This window comes from Ranitomeya imitator, chromosome 5 (genome assembly GCF_032444005.1).
Source record: "Ranitomeya imitator isolate aRanImi1 chromosome 5, aRanImi1.pri, whole genome shotgun sequence".
NCBI lineage: Eukaryota > Metazoa > Chordata > Amphibia > Anura > Dendrobatidae > Ranitomeya > Ranitomeya imitator.
Window position 1 is genome coordinate 583,722,072 of NC_091286.1, and position 19,454 is coordinate 583,741,525.

Genomic DNA, 19,454 nt, shown 5'->3' on the forward strand with positions numbered 1-19,454 from the left:
TTCCAAGTTTATTACCCTTTTGGATTGACTGAAAGCACTGTAGTTATACAATATTGCAAATTGCAGAATAATTGTGCACATAGAATAGGTAGAATCATGTCCCATGACTATTGGAGCAATGAATTGGACTAAAAAATGTTTTATAAACAACACACGAAATTTGGTAGGTGAACGCTGATAATGTTTTAGAATAAGTGAGATTTCTCTTTAATAAAAAAATGTACATTATTATTATTATGATTTTTAAAGCACTATTGATTCCATGGTGTTGCACATGTGAAAAGGGGCTGCAAAAAAAATGAATGCAGTGAAAATGCATAAAAAAATGATGCATCTGAAAACATAAGGATTGCACTTTCATATACAAACGGAAGCAAGCATTGAATTCAGAATTTGGATTTAGTTGCAAAATCTGCATTGAACATTTTAATAGTTATGTTGCTTGGAAAAAGAAGCCCAAACAAAAAAACAGATATTCAGCCACTGCTCCGGCGCAGGCGTACTTTGCTCTGCCCTGTTGAGGGCAGACAAAGTACTGCAGTGCGCAGGCGCCGGGCCTCTGACCTTTGCGGCGCCTGCGCACTGCAGTACTTTGCTCTGCCCTCAACAGGGCAGAGCAAAGTACGCCTGCGCCGGAGCCGCAGCATGAAGAGCAGAAGAGGACGTCTTGTAATGAAGATGGGAGGCGCCGCAGCAGACCGGAGACGCCCATCCGCTCCTGGGTGAGTATAATATAACGTCTTTTTCTCCTCTTTCAGGTAACATTGGGGGCTTATCTACAGCATTACAGAATGCTGTAGATAAGCCCCTGATGCCGGTGGGCTTACCTCACCCGCGATTTTCGGGGTGACAGGTTCCCTTTAAGATGCTGTTGCTGCTGTATGTCATCACAGATGTGTTAATTCACAGTCACCCACTGAGTGGTGATGATGAGACACTACAGCAGTGTATTGTATATCACTTTAATTTTGGAGACTATCACTCTCATTTTAAATCTTGCACAACAGCACTGATGCAGCACACCACAATCACATTAGGTCACGCCAGATGCCATTAGCTCAGTCGCCGAGTGTGCACAATGTGTGAAATGGTGCTGGGCTTTTTTTTATTTTGCTGATCCTCGCAAATCAAATTGCAGATTGTTGGATTGAAACTGTGGATTTCAGGAAATTCGACTTGAATTCGATCTTCCGCGCACTGATCCACTCATCTCTAATTATTAGGTCAAGGTAATGTCTAAATTTTTTGTGTTCGCTTAATATAAATGCCCAAAAATGCTCTAAGCATCCATTATAAGCATGTTTATAGGGCTGCAACAACCTAAAATGGACAAATGGATATCTTTTCAGCCTGACAGTCCTTATACTTTGAAATATTGAAAACAAATTTTGGAATAGTGTAGTAGGCAAAGTGTAATATTCATTGGGGTCCCAAGGCAACTTTTACACTTAGACAGCCCACACCAGCTTGTTGCTAGGATTTTTAAATCTAGCTCTTCTTTGCCTTTGTCTTAGCACTTAAAGAATCTTACTTATATAAATTGTAGAAAAACATAGATTTTTGCTTTCTTATAGCGTGAAGTATTTTTTTTAAGATACAGTGTGAAAATTAAGACAATAATCTTCATTGAGCTACTATATATTGCAGGAAAAAAGAATGATTAATTTTTTATAATTTTTAGGGAAACGATCATTTTCTTAAAAGAAACCAGACAGCTGATACTTGATTCCTGCTGTAGCTCTGAATTCTAACCAGTTATGGTTTATTCTGCAATGCTGAGACATTTCAGAGAAAACGTGTGTAAAAGGTGGCCGGGTACAATGCCGCAAGGGTGACTAGTCCTAGAGGCCGGTCCTGGCAGCTTCTACCTGCTATGAGTGACAGGTCTCTCTTTATACACACACACAAGAAGAGACATGTCACTGAAAGGCATGGATATGCCTCTGGAGACTGGCTTTTTGGACAAGTCCCCCAAGAGGTAAGTTCCCTGGATGGTTTCTAAATATATGTTTTTTCTGAAACGCTGATTCAGAGCAAAATATTCCTGGCAGAAATGATGGAGCCAGTGTACGATACATGCTGTCTATGGTTGGGGCTGTCAGGTTAATTTTAAGCTCCGTGTAATAAAACTAATATAAAAATAATTAATGTAGCCTTGAGTATTAAAGATGAAATTCCAGCTCAGGTATATAAAGGATGAAGATCTTCAATCCAACCATTAAACAATATGGTTTTAAAGATAAGATTGCACTTTACAGTATATCAGAAACACCAAAAATATTTCTGTGAGATATTCAGTGGTGAAGCACTTTTAACAATCTGCTACTTACACAAAGGTTATCAAACTTAAAGCAGCACATTGAATATTAAACACCAGTGGGAATCAAAGAGTCTTGATGGACATGGCTGTAAATGGCCATTCTTTAAAGGGGTAATCTGGGACTTCAGCATTCATGGCCTATCAATGTTTGATCGGTGGGGGTGTGACGCCCGGCACCTCTACCGATCAGCTGTTGCCGATGTCGGCCTGAACTCCTCAGGAGCAGCACTACTCTGTTGATTGTATAGTGGCCGTGGCCAGTCACTGCACAGCCAACCCTAATCAGTAATGAGCGGGTGTGCAGTACCCGGCCGCGGCCACTAATCCATTGAGGCAGCTGTGCCACGCAGCTCCCTAACTGAGCAGTCCCGCCCGCCACTGACTTTGGAAGCAGCTGATCGGCAGGGATGATGGAAGTTGCCCCCCCACCAATCAGACATTGATGTCTTATCCTAATGCTATGCTATTAATGTTAAAGTCGTGGACAACCCCTTTAATGAGTGAAAATTTTGCACTTGCCTAGACCTAGCAATCACTGATGTATTGAGCTTGCAGATACTGTTGACTTAGGCAACGTGCACAAAGTTGCATCATTTTGGTTTGGTGTTTGATATTTCACGAACTGTGTAAGGACAACACACGTGCACATGAGCAGCAGGTGGTTCATGGGCCTTAACCCCTTGTTTTTTTGTTCTCTGTTTTCTATTACAGGAGTTTCTAGTGACAGAGACATATATAATGTCGGTGTCTCCAGTAGCAATCCGTAATGCAGTGATGTGATCCACATGAAGCCAGTGGCTTACTGACTACAATGATCATCCCTTGTATCCCATAACTGGTATTTTGCACCAAATACTCAAGTCTGTGTCCAAATGTTTCTTTTGTCTTGGAGCGAGCGCTATTTACACCCAAGTTAGTTAATGGTTGGCCACCAAATCCTCATCTAACTTTTGTAAATCTTTGTGTAACTTTTTAATCTCCTTCGCACATTCTCTTATTTGTGCGGCCTCCTCTGTCTTACACCCGTCCAGTATTTCCTTTGCTCCCTTAACAATAAAAGTGGCATCGACGACTATAAACAAAGCAGCGAAGACCCCTGAAATGACCCTGAATACCTGGAACCCCCGAGCTGCTATCTGTGCCCCTCGAGCCGCAGCGGCTGACACCTTGCCCAGCTGAAGCAATCGGCCAACCTCTAGTGCAGCGTATACACCTCTCCCCCCAGCCCTGGCTGCATCAGAACTGTCTACCATTTTTTGCTTAGACATTATGTCAGTAACTAATGAATCCAACTTTTTTGACGCCTTTTCCAATTCATTCATCTCTGCATTCACTGCCTTTACAATCTCTTCTACTCGGCTGCATTTACTTTTCATATTTACAGTATCGGCAATAGAAGCCGATGCCCCTGTGAGTCCTCCAACCGCCGCAACACCGGCCCCGATGCCACTGAAAACCAGAGACGCCCCTGCAGTAAATGGGGCTAAAACGAGGCCTGCAAGGGTGGTGATGCCTCCAGCAAGTCCAGCTGAACTTCCCGCGACGCTGGCAATGGTGGCTCCTCTGTGAAATTCATCCAGGTCATCTGCGATTGTTAGCAGTTCTGTGGAGCAATCTGCTATACCATTCAGCAAACTGATCAAAATTCCTCTAAGTTCTTCGATAGAAACATCCAGCTATAAAAAAATAAAAAAAAGAAAAAGAGATGATGAAAAGGAGGATTCAGTACAGTATGATAACATTTTATTTAATTTTTAATAATTACTGAAAAGCATTAGATTTGTAATTAAGACCATTTATGAACAAAGCTGAGCAAATGGTGATATTACAGCAGCCTTATTTACTTACTTGAGAAGATCTTTTCCAGAAAACAGACTACAACCTACTTACAAAGATGAGAGTGATATTTTTGTATCCTACCATTTATCAAATGGGGTGCGACATTAATGAATATGCTATGCAGGATCAGTTGGCAAATATTTTTAGGGGCTCCCTGTAGAGCTCCCTCACATGATTGTATACACCATGTTCCAAATTATTATGCAAATTATATTTTTCTCGGGTTTTCCTAAATGGTCGGTGCAAATGACAGTCAGTCTCATAAAAGTCATCACCCGTTAGATTATACATCGAATTTTATTGAAGAAACCTCCCAATGATAACAGTGTAATCTCCAAAATAAATAAAACCTCAAAATGCACTGTTCCAAATTATTAGGCACAGTAGAATTTCTATACATTTGATTTGTTTTAAAGAATTGAAAATGCTCATGTGTGGAATTTGCAGCATTAGGAGGTCACATTCACTGAACAAAAAAGCTATTTAACTCCAAAACCTCCTAACAGGCCAAGTTCCATGTGAACCTAGGAACCCTTCTCTGATTTCACCTTCACAATTCTTGCATCCATTGAACTTGTGGGTTTTTGGAGAGTTTCTGCTTGTAATTCTTTGTATGAAGTCAGAATAGCCTCCCAGAGCTGCTGTTTTGATGTGAACTGCCTCCCACCCTCATAGATCTTTTGCTTGATGATACTCCAAAGGTTCTCTGTACGGTTGAGGTCAGGGGAAGATGGTGGCTACACCATGAGTTTATCTCCTTTTATGCCCATAGCAGCCAATGTCTCAGAGGTATTATTTGCAGCATGAGATGGTGCATTGTCATGCATGAAGATGATTTTGCTCCTGAAGGCACGTTCCTGCTTATTAGACCATGGAATAAAGTTGTCAGTCAGAAACTGTATATACTTTGCAGAGGTCATTTTCATACCTTCAGGAACCTTAAGGGTATGTGCACACGTAGAGAAAAACCAAACCAAAATAGAATCAGAGCATATAACTGATAACAACCAAAAAATGCCCCTAAAATAAAACTTATTAGTTTAGGTAAAAAATGACCTATTAGGGTCAGGAGACAGTATTACTTAACCATATAACTTAACATTAAAAAGGATAGAGGTATCTAGGTGAGTGGGTACTCTCTCCCTAACTCACCCTACCTTACCGCGGAGGTTGGCACCCTAAAGTCGACATGGCGCCCCCACTCGATGACGGCTCTTCCTTAAGACCCTAATGGGACAGCCAAAGAAAACACCACCACCGACACCAACAATTAAAGTGCTAATGTGCTAAAGTGCTTAAATAACACCTGCAAGGTATATATCGGTACTTGTCATATACCAAATGATTTGTTTCAAGATTCTTTTAGTATGAATCCTGATGCCTAATAACTAGGGTGCAATTTGTGAGCAGAGATTGAGGTAACGTTATGTTCTGTGTCTGATATTTAAGATATAGATTCATATATCAAGGCTAATATGTCTTATCTCATAGATATTCACAGAGAAAAAAATACACGATGCAGGGCGGTAGCATTGTTGCCGGTTTCATTAACATGTGTTATTCCCAAAAACAGATAGATACAAATATATCCACACCATGTAGGGGCACCATCATGTTCGTGGGTATTTATGAAATGTTATTGTACACCAAAAGATTAGTATGCCACAATGGAAAAAAATATATATAATAGCCGGCTAGTGTTTCAATCCATACCACAGTCAAACTGCCCAGTATCATAAGCCACAGTATAGCCACAGTAATAGAGGCAAAAGGGTGCTCACAAATGCTCAATAGAAGATAACAATAAATGTCCAGTTATATAGCACACTGCAGGACTTTGGATGATCCATAGTTAGATCATGGTCATAGAAAAAATAGTACAAGTGGTACTCATCGTTTTGTTTCCCATCCCGACGCGTTTTGCCCCGGGATATGGACCGGGGTTCATCAGGGGACCAAAAAAGGGCTTGTTTCCCAAACCGGGGGCTTCTACAATGCGCTGCACCTCATACTGACCACTCACTATGAAGCGGTTTCATAAAGGGAAACAAGCCCTTTTTTGGTCCCCTGATGAACCCTGGTCCATATCCCGGGGCAAAACGCGTCTGGATGGGCAACAAAACAATGAGTACCACTGCTGCGGTTTTTCCTGCGGATTTATCGCGGTTTCTATTGTGGATTCCACTGCGGTTTTACATCTGCAGTTTTCTATTGGAGCAGGTGTAAAAACGCTGCGGATTCCGCACAAAGAATAGACATGCTGCGGAAAATAAAACGCTGCGTTTCCGCGCGTTTTTTTCCGCAGCATGGGCACTGTGGATTTCGTTTCCCATAGGTTTACATTGTACTGTAAACTCACGGGAAACTGCTGCGGATCCGCAGCAAAATCTGCTGCGTGTGCACATACCCTAAAGGGCCCTACCAGCTGTTTCCCCATGATTCCGGCCCAAAACATGACTCCTCCACCTCCTTGCTGACGTCGCAGCCTTGTTGGGACATGGTGGCCATCCACCAACCATCAACTACTCCATCCATCTGGACCATCCAGGGTTGCTCAACACTCATCGGTAAACAAGATTGTTTGAAAATTAGTCTTCATGTATGTCTGGGCCCACTGCAACCATTTCTGTTTGTGAACACTGTTTAGGGGTGGCCGAATAGCAGGTTTATGCACCACAGCAAGCCTTTGAAGGATCCTACACCTTGAGATTCGAGGGACTTCAGAGCTCTATGTGATAAAACATCGGATTGCACTGTGCTGTGTTATACCTCAGTGTAGGCGAAACCTAATTCTCAGAGTTTACTTCCGCAATTAACAACCGCATGTAATATTTACATTTCACTAAGGGGTGTGGAATATCGTTCTGTTGACTCACTTTAGATAACATTTCAGTCCCTGCTAGAGCAGATAACATCATAAAGTTCAGTGTAATCAGCAGTAGCAGAGAATATAAGCTTAATTATTGAAAGAGGTCTGTAACTCCCGTACAGGCGGCTTCTGCTTAGGTAAAGACTTGTAGCTTACATTCGACCACAAAGTCTTGAAATGCATACACAATTATAAAACAATTACCGTAAATAAAGAATTATTTTCCTAGCTTTCCGGTTTAAAGGAAACTGTCACCAGGTTTTCCAATATAAGCTACGACCAGCGCCTTTTCTGCCTCTTTTACAGTGTTCTGGCACGCTGTATATATGTCCCAAATTCCCTCTGCATAGCCCCTTTCATTGTACCCCTATACGGTGTGGTCAGAGCCGGTTTTAGACAAAGTGGGGCCCCCAATGCACATTGTAAAATCAAACAAAAACTTAGGTTACATTACATGAGCAGGATGCGGATACAGTTGGTGGAGGGGCCTGGAGCCAGTCCGAGCACTGCGGCCCCCATATTTAAGGGCCTTATATCGACCAACGGGTCTGCCACTATTAGCTGTACGCAGGGGTATTGCTAGGGTCAGAAAAGATTGGGGGCCCAAACCCCAAGACAAAGAGTTGCCCCCAACCCCATCTTAATTTTCAACACTGCAGATGTCACCTGCAGTCCTATGTAACACCAGAGATAGCAGTGATAACTCTCTGAGAACAGATAATGTAGTGGATGTCACCTGCAGTCCTATGTAACACCAGAGATAGCAGTGATAACTCTCTGAGAACAGATAATGTCAAAGGAAAAATAAACTCCAAGCAAATGTGGCGCTAAGCACCTATAAAGTAAAATATATTTGTAAAATATTTTTAAAATACAGTACTGTATTTTAAAAACATTTTACAAATATATTTTATTTTTTTATTTTGAGAAAATAAATGAATTTTCATTAACATTTTTTCACTGGAAGTGGATGCATTCGAAAAATCCGTAGGTGCTTAGCGCCACATTTGCTTGGAATTTATTTTTCCTTTGAAGTCGCCACCTATGTGGATCCGAAGCAGGATCAACACATAGTTCTCCAAAGTGAGCTGCACACCCTATTGGATTATACAACATACGGAGAAGAGGTGCCTAAAGAATTGATTCCTTTAGAATCTCAACAAGCATTTCTTATCGATAAAAGGTGAGCATAACCACAATTAAAAGAATTTTTTTTTAACTGTTGGTAAAAACGTATTACGCTCAGAGGAAGCACCACATTTGTTTCTTTTTCCTCTTTCCCTAAACCAGGGTATGTCTAAATTACAGATACTGTAGTAGATGTCACCTGCAGTCCTATGTAACACCAGAGATAGCAGTGATAACTCTGAGAACAGATAATGTAGTAGATGTCACCTGCAGTCCTATGTAACACCAGAGATAGCAGTGATAACTCTGAGCACAGATAATGTAGTAGATGTCACCTGCAGTCCTATGTAACACCAGAGATAGCAGTGATAACTCTGAGCACATATAATGTAGTAGATGTCACCTGCAGTCCTATGTAACACCCGAGATAGCAGTGATATCTCTGAGCACAGATAATGTAGTAGATGTCACCTGCAGTCCTATGTAACACCAGAGATAGCAGTGATAACTCTGAGCACAGATAATGTAGTAGATGTGACCTGCAGTGCTTTGTAACACCAGAGATAGCAGTGATAACTCTGAGCACAGATAATGTAGTAGATGTCACCTGCAGTCCTATGTAACACCAGAGATAGCAGTGATAACTCTGAGTACAGATAATGTAGTAGATGTCACCTGCAGTCCTATGTAACACCAGAGATAGCAGTGATAACTCTGAGTACAAATAATATAGTAGATATCACCTGCAGTCCTATGTAACACCAGAGATAGCAGTGATAACTCTGAGTACAGATAATGTAGTAGATGTCACCTGCAGTCCTATGTAACACCAGAGATAGCAGTGATAACTCTGAGTACAGATAATGTAGTAGATATGACCTGCAGTCCTATGTAGCACCACAGATAGCAGTGATAACTCTCTGAGAGCAGATAATATAGTAGATATCACCTGCAGTCCTATGTAACACCACAGATAGCCATAGCGTTTCAGAGTGAGACTATGTTCACATGCAGCATTTTTTTCAGTAGCCAAAACCTTTTCTTTTGGCAGTAAAAATGTTGAAAACACCTGTTTTCAGCTTGTTTTGTGTTGTTCTTCACACTTTTTCAGCTTGTTTTTGGAGTGAGGCTGTTTCCTTTGTCTACAGTATGATTAAGGCCACGTTAACACGTTGAGTATTGGGTCAGGATTTCACATATGTTTAAGCCAAAACCCAGGAGGGTGAGAAATCCAGAAGTGGTGACGGGTTTCTGATTGTTCCACTGCTGTTCCTGCATTACAAATACAGAGCAAATACTGAACATGTGAACGAGACCTAATAGTTTAATTCACCAAAACCACTTTAAAAAATTGTAGCGAACAATGCTGTTGCAATATCTGCAGCTTTTTTATTCTTTCAATGCTTTCTACGGGTTAACACAGATTTAAAAAGACCTACAGTTCTGAAATCCAGTCAGAAAACAAACAAGCGCCTGCAGGAGATTTCGGAAATCTCCCATGTTTTGCTGGAACTTTAAAAGCAGCTTTTAGCCATGTTCATATGCAGAATTTTTGCAGCTTTTTCTTCTGCATATAATAAGTTTACAGCATTTTATAGCACAAGCAAAAACTGAGATTTTCAGAAATCTCCTGCACACCGTTTTATTTTCTCCTGACTGATTTTTTAAAATCTGCAGCATATCACTTCTTTCAGCAATTTTTTTCACCTGTAGAAAGCAATGAAAAAGTTTAAAAAATGCTGCAAATGTCGCAACGTTGTTTTTTGCTGCGTTTTTGGTGAATAAAACTAACTTTATTAAACATGTACTGTAGATAAAATGCATACTGTAAAAAACAAACAAACAGCAAAAGCTCTAAGTGTATGTGTCCACAATCAGTAAAGGCTGCGGGTCATCCAACCCACGGCGGCCAGATGTTACAGTATAGTGGAGGGGATTTCAAGAAATTCCTTTTCTACTATGCGTGCACTGACACCCGCACCTCACCCGCAGAGACGGCCATGCAGCACGTCTCTCCAGACCCCAGCATGTCAATTTATCTTGCGTAAATTCGAGCCTCTGCAAGAGAAATCTCACCCGTGCAATGTATAGGATTCTGCACGGTTCAATGAATACATGCGGAATCACCTGCAACACATGTCCGCTGCGTCCAAAGTGCTGCCATTTCCGGATCATCTGCACCTACTCTAAAAAATGGGTGTTGTGAAAGCAGTGTTTTTACTGCTAAGAGAGCAGGCTTTGGCTGCAAAAAAAAAAAAAAAATGCACCAAAAACGCTGATTCCTATGCACACCTGCACTATATATGTGTATAATTTACCCTTATTATTTCACATGGTAATTAATTTATTTCTATATAATAAATACCCTGATTCAGCAGACAATATTCCTGTCTTGTGTCATCCAGAGAGTAGTGACAGGTGGTCGCCCTGTCAGATTACAAGCAGTGATTTAGTGACTGTGGTCAGAGCCTATGCTGATCCCTGCTGTATGTGACTGTGAAACCTGATCCTACAGCAATCAGCACAAGGCTCTGGGACCACAGTCAATGAGGGTTTGCGAGAGACGCTCCAGAACTACAGAGCAATGCACAGCATTATTCACTGCTGTACACCCTTTGGGCCCTTCATAAAGGGGCTGCAGGTGCAGGGGGCCCCCTTTGTAGGTGGGGGCCCCAGGCATCTGCCTGGTCTGCCTGCCCCAAATGCTGGCCCTGGGTGTGGTCCGGTCCAATGGGCGTATCTGGTCTTGATTCGGCACCTCCTCTCTTTTTACAACCTTTGCTTCACATGGATCCGGTATCCTATGTCATCCCCAGAGTGGCCCCCATTGCTCTCCCGTGCTGGCGTACTACTAAGGGAGGCGCAAAGTACTGTAGGGCGCATGCTCCTGGAAAAGGCCAAAGAGTGCCGAAGTCTTAGGGGATGTGGACTACAGTATTGTGCTATGCCCTCAGTAGGCGAAGAGAAGTCCTCCTGCTTAGAAGCGAGATTGGAGGACACTGACTGTGTAGATGATACAGAACGTATCAATCACATATGGCGATACATGTGGGGTTCCTCTCTGCAATTATGTCATGACCAGGTGCTTTTGCCATCGCATCCATCCACAGGTCTTACGCAGTCTTTTCTTTTTCCCTGGGTTGTCTTTCCCGTGTACTTTATCCTTTTTCTGTAGGATGTTGCTTGATTGAGCCCCTTTTCCCTTTTTCATCATTTGTGATTTATGTATCATTTTACTATGAGAATTTTTTCAGTTTTGAACCTTAGAATCCTTTATTGTCAGGATGCTGTTTGTGTGTTCTTCCCATTCTACTGAAGGTCAGGGCTTCGTATCTAGCTTTAAAAAGGTTTAATACCATAGTTTGGTTTTGCTGTGTTATAGCACCACCCAGTGGTGGTTAAATTTATTACCTGTGTTTTTCAGTAACTATTAGAGTGTTGCATTCTGGGATTCACCAAGGTATCATGGGAAGGGGAAACTCCATTTTCTCTCTGTGTATTTCCCTGGACACACGTGTTAATCTGCTGTGTTGAACTACCTCACTTACTTGCCATTCCGGTTAAGATTATCCGGTAAGACCATTATCCCTGTTCTTGCTATGTAATGTTGTACAGAGTGTGATTAACTGTATAGCAGCTAGTACACAGGAAATGTGATTTTTGGTTACCTGCTGTATGTAGTTATTATAGAAGTTGCATCATCCTGTATGCTTTCCCTGTTAGTTGCAGTCATGTTATTATTTGCCCAATACTTATACAAATCATTTGTATTAGGGACTCTATAGCGACGGGGTCTGTTCCGCAGGATTGGCGCATAGCAAATGTGGTGCCAATATTCAAAAAGGGCTCTAAAAGTGAACCTGGAAATTATAGGCCAGTAAGTCTAACCTCTATTGTTGGTAAAATATTTGAAGGGTTTCTGAGGGATGTTATTCTGGATTATCTCAATGAGAATAACTGTTTAACTCCATATCAGCATGGGTTTATGAGAAATCGCTCCTGTCAAACCAATCTAATCAGTTTTTATGAAGAGGTAAGCTATAGACTGGACCACGGTGAGTCATTGGACGTGGTATATCTCGATTTTTCCAAAGCGTTTGATACCGTGCCGCACAAGAGGTTGGTACACAAAATGAGAATGCTTGGTCTGGGGGAAAATGTGTGTAAATGGGTTAGTAACTGGCTTAGTGATAGAAAGCAGAGGGTGGTTATAAATGGTATAGTCTCTAACTGGGTCGCTGTGACCAGTGGGGTACCGCAGGGGTCAGTATTGGGACCTGTTCTCTTCAACATATTCATTAATGATCTGGTAGAAGGTTTACACAGTAAAATATCGATATTTGAAGATGATACAAAACTATGTAAAGCAGTTAATACAAGAGAAGATAGTATTCTGCTACAGATGGATCTGGATAAGTTGGAAACTTGGGCTGAAAGGTGGCAGATGAGGTTTAACAATGATAAATGTAAGGTTATACACATGGGAAGAAGGAATCAATATCACCATTACACACTGAATGGGAAACCACTGGGTAAATCTGACAGGGAGAAGGACTTGGGGATCCTAGTTAATGATAACCTTACCTGGAGCAGCCAGTGCCAGGCAGCAGCTGCCAAGGCAAACAGGATCATGGGGTGCATTAAAAGAGGTCTGGATACACATGATGAGAGCATTATACTGCCTCTGTACAAATCCCTAGTTAGACCGCACATGGAGTACTGTGTCCAGTTTTGGGCACCGGTGCTCAGGAAGGATATAATGGAACTAGAGAGAGTACAAAGGAGGGCAACAAAATTAATAAAGGGGATGGGAGAACTACAATACCCAGATAGATTAGCGAAATTAGGATTATTTAGTCTAGAAAAAAGACGACTGAGGGGCGATCTAATAACCATGTATAAGTATATAAGGGGACAATACAAATATCTCGCTGAGGATCTGTTTATACCAAGGAAGGTGACGGGCACAAGGGGGCATTCTTTGCATCTGGAGGAGAGAAGGTTTTTCCACCAACATAGAAGAGGATTCTTTACTGTTAGGGCGGTAAGAATCTGGAATTGCTTGCCTGAGGAGGTGGTGATGGCGAACTCAGTCGAGGGGTTCAAGAGAGGCCTGGATGTCTTCCTGGAGCAGAACAATATTGTATCATACAATTATTAGGTTCTGCAGAAGGACGTAGATCTGGGGATTTATTATGATGGAATATAGGCTGAACTGGATGGACAAATGTCTTTTTTCGGCCTTACTAACTATGTTACTATGTTACTATGTATTCTTATAGTTTTACCGCGCTCATGTTTACCAATAAACAAGTTAGACTACAGAGAACAGTCTGCTTATTTGGGAGACAGAAGTGGTTTATGCCGTATGTCGGATCACACACCGTATCAACGTGTATGAAGACAGAACAGTAAAACGGATTCTTGACGCCAGCTTGGCCAGTAAAACGGATTCTAGATACCAGCGGAGGCAAGTAAAACGCAGGCTAGATACCAGCAAGCAGTAAAACAGAAGCTAAATACCAGCGGAGGCTAGCAAAACCAGGCTAGACACCAGCAATAACAAGACCACTTACACAGCCGCTTGTACCACACCGCACAGCCTGCAGATACCGCAGCGGCCGCCATATTGCCCGCCAAGCGCTACACGTCTCAGTCTACGCTGAAGTCATTCCTACCCGCTCTGAGACGTCCTACAGCCTGCAAACGGACACACAATGTCTGCAAGTCGAGCATCCTCACTCAGGACGAGGTCCCATACAAGCCGCTCTAGCAAGTCTTCCTCGAAAAGGTCTGTCACCCTCGCCCGAGCAGAAGCTGAGGCGGCGAAGGTAAGATCCTCCTTCGCTGCACAAGAGATGCAGTTAAAGTTAAGACAAGCAGAGCAAGAAGCAGAAAGAGCCCACCTGCAAGCCGATCAAGAAGCAGAAAGAGCCCGCCTGCAAGCCGATCAAGAAGCAGAAAGAGCCCGCCTGCAAGCCGATAGAGACGCAGATACAGCACGCCTGCGAGCGACCTTAGAAAGGCTTTCCGCTGAAAAAGAAGCAGCAGCCGCAATAGCCAAAGCTGAGTTCTTAGAAGCCGTGGAGTTTCCCGAATCTGAGCGTGACAGCGACGTACGTGGACCAGACCTTGATCGTCAGGACCCTGCTCATTTACTGCTGATTTACTGGCTTTACTGGTCTATCTTAGCACTTATATAGTGTATACATCCCTATACCATATAGATTACAGCCAACCTGACCTTGGACAGATGTCTCAAATTTATCACTGGACTATACTACAGTTCCTGACCATTGCATAATAGAACAATTCAATCCGTCATCAGGGTAATTACTCTCATATAGATCTATATATATATATCTATACATATATATATACATTACTTTGACCTCTTATGGCTCGTTATACTTTTGTTTTGTTTTATTTTATTCCATTTATGTGGATTGGTTGCTCCATTTACTTCTCTAGCGACAAACTTCTTATGTTCATTCCATATAGGACACAGCCGGACTACCCGTACCTGGCTACATATTACTTTGTCCCTGTACTTACACGACGTATCACAAACAGTTCCTAAGGGTATGTTTATAAACCTCTTACCAGATCCCTCCATCTGTGGAGATCCTATCCTCTATAAACCCAACCTCCTTTCTTTATATCCTTTGGTTGTACTATCGGTGACAGGATCAGCAGAACCTATTTCTTTCCTCTACATGACATGACATGGGTTCTAGTTCCTATACCTCCCTTGTAAATAATCTTGTATATATTTTGTACACTATGTATATATTTTGTTCATACATTATATTTTTATCTTCTTGTTACAGCACCATTTGTGAACAAGGCCACTGAGTGGCCGAAACGTTAAAACTTGCTGAAACTTGCTGCCTTACTGTTTTTGCCCTCACGTCTTCAATAAACTTTTTCACCTTAACGCATTTGAACTGGATGAGTGCAGTGTTTTGTTTTTTCTTCAGGACCCTGCTCAACGCGTCTCAGAATATGTCCACCAACATCCCGGAATAGAAGACAACTCTGATCCGTTACACCAACCAGCCTATACAGATTACCAGAGATCCTTCCTCCAAACACCGTACTGGAAGCAGGAAGGTATACTGCGAAACGACGTCGACCACCACTACCGTCTTACAGAACAGACGGTACGGCCTCCTCCCAGACTGACAGGGACACCCTTCGCTTCAGAACGGTTTTATACAGACTTTCCTAAGCCAGAAGCTCCTACCAGGTATGAGGATGCACCACACACACCGCATGACAACAGCACACCAGCTCATGTCAGCACTGACTCAGCCACTTTGAACTTTGCAAGGTTCTTTACCCGCCGGGAGCTGGTGACCAAGGGACTTGTAAAGTTCACTGATCGAGCTGAAAGCTACAGAAAATGGCGAGCCTCCTTCCAGAATGCCATCAGAGACTTGCATCTTTCCAGTAGTGAAGAGGTAGATCTACTGGTTAAGTGGCTTGGGAGCGAGTCAGCTGAACACGCCAAAAGAATCAGCAACATTAACATAAAGTACCCACACACAGGACTTCGCATGGTGTGGGAGAGACTTGAAGAATGTTATGGGTCAATAGAAGCTATAGAAAATGTTTTGTATAAAAGAATTGATGATTTCCCCAAGATAGCAAATAAGGGTTATCACAAGCTCAGAGAACTGAGCGACTTGTTAATGGAGGTGCATGCTGCTCAGGCAGAAGGTGACCTACCAGGGTTGGCATTCCTGGACACTGCCAGAGGTGTCAACCCAATTGTCCAAAAACTCCCTTACAACTTACAAGAAAAGTGGGTCAGTCACGGGTCCCGTTACAAACAGGCTCATAAGGTGCCATTTCCTCCTTTCAGGGTGTTTGTAGACTTTGTTGCTCAGCAGGCTAAAGTTAGAAATGACCCCAGTTTCGATTTCACTATGTCATGTACCACTGCCTCCGGTGTAAAACCCAGTAAAACACCAGTGGCAGTACACAAAACTAATGTTACCTCCACAGGTTTTCCTTACAGGGCAAGTAAGTCCTCTCCAGAGGAGGACAAACCTCAGGATCTCAGCAAACACTGCCCCCTACACAAGAAACCTCATCCTATACTAAAATGTAGAGCCTTCAGGGAGAAGCCTCTAGAAGACCGTAAGAGCTTCCTAAAGGAAAACAAGATATGCTTCAGATGCTGTGCGACTACCTCACACTCCGCCAAGAACTGTGAAACCAGTGTGAAATGCGCAGAATGCAGTAGTGTGGAGCACAACACGGCTTTACACCCTGGACCACCCTCAGGGGTATCGTCACGAGTAGAAGAGTCTGCCGAAAAACAGACGGACACTGACATTGATACCCCAGTGGTCACTTCTCAGTGTACAGAGATCTGCAAGGAATTTGTAGCAGGGAGATCCTGCTCGAAGATCTGTCTTGTCAGAGTATTCCCAGCGAGCCAACGGGATAAGGCAATCAAGGTATATGCAATATTGGACGATCAGAGCAACAGGTCTCTAGCTAAGCCCTTTCTCTTCGACACCTTCAACATTGCTGGTCCTGGCTCTCCGTACTCCTTGAAGACATGTGCAGGTACTGTCGAGACGGCGGGGAGAAAAGCGACCGGATTCAAAGTAGAGTCTATGGACGGTCAAACCTGCTTATCCTTACCATCAATACTAGAATGCAATCAAATTCCGGACAACAGGTCTGAGATACCTACACCGGAGGTAGCAGCTCATCACACCCACTTGAGATGTATAGCTCACCTGATACCGGAGCTTGACCAAGGAGCTCCTATCGTCTTACTCCTCGGAAGAGACATTCTACGGGTCCACAAGGCTAGAGGACAGATCAACGGCCCACAAAACGCCCCATATGCTCAGAGACTTGACCTAGGATGGGTCATTGTGGGAGACGTCTGTTTGGATGGAGCACACAGGCCGAGATCAGTCAACAGCATGCTCACCAATACCCTCGAGAATGGACGCCCTTCTCTCTTCCAGCCATGCGAGAGCAGTTTCCTGATTAAACAATTGCCACACAACACCCCTCCATCTTGTCCATTAGCTGATCCTTCCTATGAAGACCATGCATGCGACGGTGAGGAAGATCATATAGGGTGCACAGTTTTCCACAGGACAAGAGAAGACAACCAGGTAGCAACGTCCATAGAGGACAGACTGTTCTTGGACATCATGGAGCGAGAGATAGTAAGAGATGAATCAAAGAGTTGGGTCGCACCTTTACCATTCAAACCACAGAGGCAACACATAAACAACAACAGAGAACTTGTGTACAGTCGATTTGTCTCCCTTACACGCAAACTGCAGAAGTCACCAGAGACAAAAGAACACTTCTTTACCTTCATGGAGAGAATATTCCAGAGTGGCCAGGCGGAAATTGCACCTGTACTTCAAGATTCCGAGGAATGTTGGTACTTACCTATTTTCGGCGTGTATCATCCGAAGAAACCTGGTCAGATAAGAGTGGTATTTGACTCAAGTGCCAGATACGAAGGTGTTTCTTTAAACGACGTCTTTCTATCTTGTCCAGACCTCAACAACAGACTTCTGGGAGTACTCCTTCGTTTCCGCAAAGATGCAGTAGCATTTACGGCTGACATACAACAGATGTTTCACTGCTTCCTTGTTAAAGAAGAACACAGAAACTACTTGAGGTTTTTCTGGTACCGCGATAATGACCCCTACAAGGACATCGTGGAATATCGTATGAAGGTAAACATCTTCGGGAACAGCCCTTCCCCTGCTGTCGCTATCTATGGGCTTAGACATTCAGCCAGAGAGGGTGAAGCAAAGTATGGATCGGATGTAAGATCTTTTGTGGAAAAGGATTTCTACGTAGATGACTGTCTGAAGTCCACACCCATAGATGAGTCGGCAGTCAGTCTCCTGAAAAGGGCACAAGAAATGCTCGCTTCATCCAATCTGAGGTTGCACAAAATTGCTTCCAACAGCCAAAAACTAATGGCAGCCTTTCCCTCTCAAGATTACTCAACCGATTTAAAAGACTTGGATTTAAGCATGGACTCCCTTCCTATGCAGCGGAGCCTGGGTTTACTTTGGGATTTGAAAAAGGATGCATTCACCTTCCAGATCAGCGAAGAAGAGAAACCTTTCATGCGTAGAGGCGTCCTGTCCGTTGTGAACAGCTTGTACGATCCTCTGGGATTTGTAACTCCTGTAACTATCCAAGGTAAAATGATGTTGAGAGACTTCACCCAAGAGACGTCCGATTGGGATGATCCGCTTCCCAGTGAGAAAAGAGACTTGTGGGTAAGATGGAAGAACTCTTTAGAAGCCCTGTCAAGTCTCTACGTTGCACGACCATATGCTTCTGTGCCATCAACAGAAATCAAGATGCAAAGGCTTTGTATCTTCTGCGATGCCTCAACCAAAGCAATTGCAGCAGTGGCGTATTTGAAAACTACTGACATCAATGAACAATGCCACGTGAGGCTTGTTATGAGCCGGGCAAAATTGGCCCCACTCCGTGAACACACAGTACCCAGACTGGAACTCTGTGCAGCTGTGTTAGCAGTAGAGTTAGCTGAGCTTATCTCGACAGAAATGGACCTGGAGGTCAAAGAAATCGAGTTCTCGTCGTTTCTATGTCTATGTCAGCAATCGGGTGCTAAGGATCAGGAGATCCACCGACCCTAAACAGTGGCATTATGTGTCCACAAACCACAATCCTGCGGACCACGAAACCAGATCCATTGAAGCAAGACTCACACATGAAAGTTTAACCACATTCCTGGCAGAAGTTTCGGCCATCATTAATGCTAGACCATTGACTTCACTTTCTAGTGACTCTGAGGATCCGACCATTCTCACACCTGCCATGTTACTTACTCAGAAAGCCAGCATTCTCAGTGCTCCACCTGGAGAATTTAGCAACAAAGACCTCTACAGACGACAATGGAGACAAGTCCAAAGTCTCTCCAATACCTTCTGGGACAGATGGAGGAAGCAGTACCTCTCCACCTTACAACCCAGGAAGAAGTGGCAGACCGACAAACCAAACATCAAAACCGGTGATGTCGTTCTCATGAAAGACAGCCAGTCTCACCGTAATGAATGGCCACTAGGCCTCATCACTAAGATACTCCCAAGCAAAGATGGGAAGGTGCGTAAGGTCAAGGTCAAAGTAGGCAAGTCCGGGGAGAGTAAACTATTCCTCAGACCAGTTGCGGAACTTGTCTTACTGTTTTCGCCAAAAGAACCTGTGGGTGGCATCGGTTGATGCCAAGCGGGGAGTGTTCTGCCCATTCTAGCGAAGGTCAGGGCT

The 19,454-nt window shown here is 43.2% G+C and overlaps 1 protein-coding gene across 1 annotated transcript in view; it reads right to left on the bottom strand.

The window, feature by feature from the left end:
* Window positions 1–568: 568 nt before the first annotated feature.
* LOC138638534 (apolipoprotein L3-like) overlaps window positions 569–19,454 on the bottom strand; it is a 33,087-nt gene continuing 14,201 nt past the window's right edge. Inside the window, exon 4 of the mRNA XM_069727913.1 lies at window positions 569–3,996. Within this exon, the coding sequence (XP_069584014.1) occupies window positions 3,238–3,996 (759 nt within the window). The 3' untranslated portion in view covers window positions 569–3,237. The remainder of the gene's footprint in view (window positions 3,997–19,454) is intronic.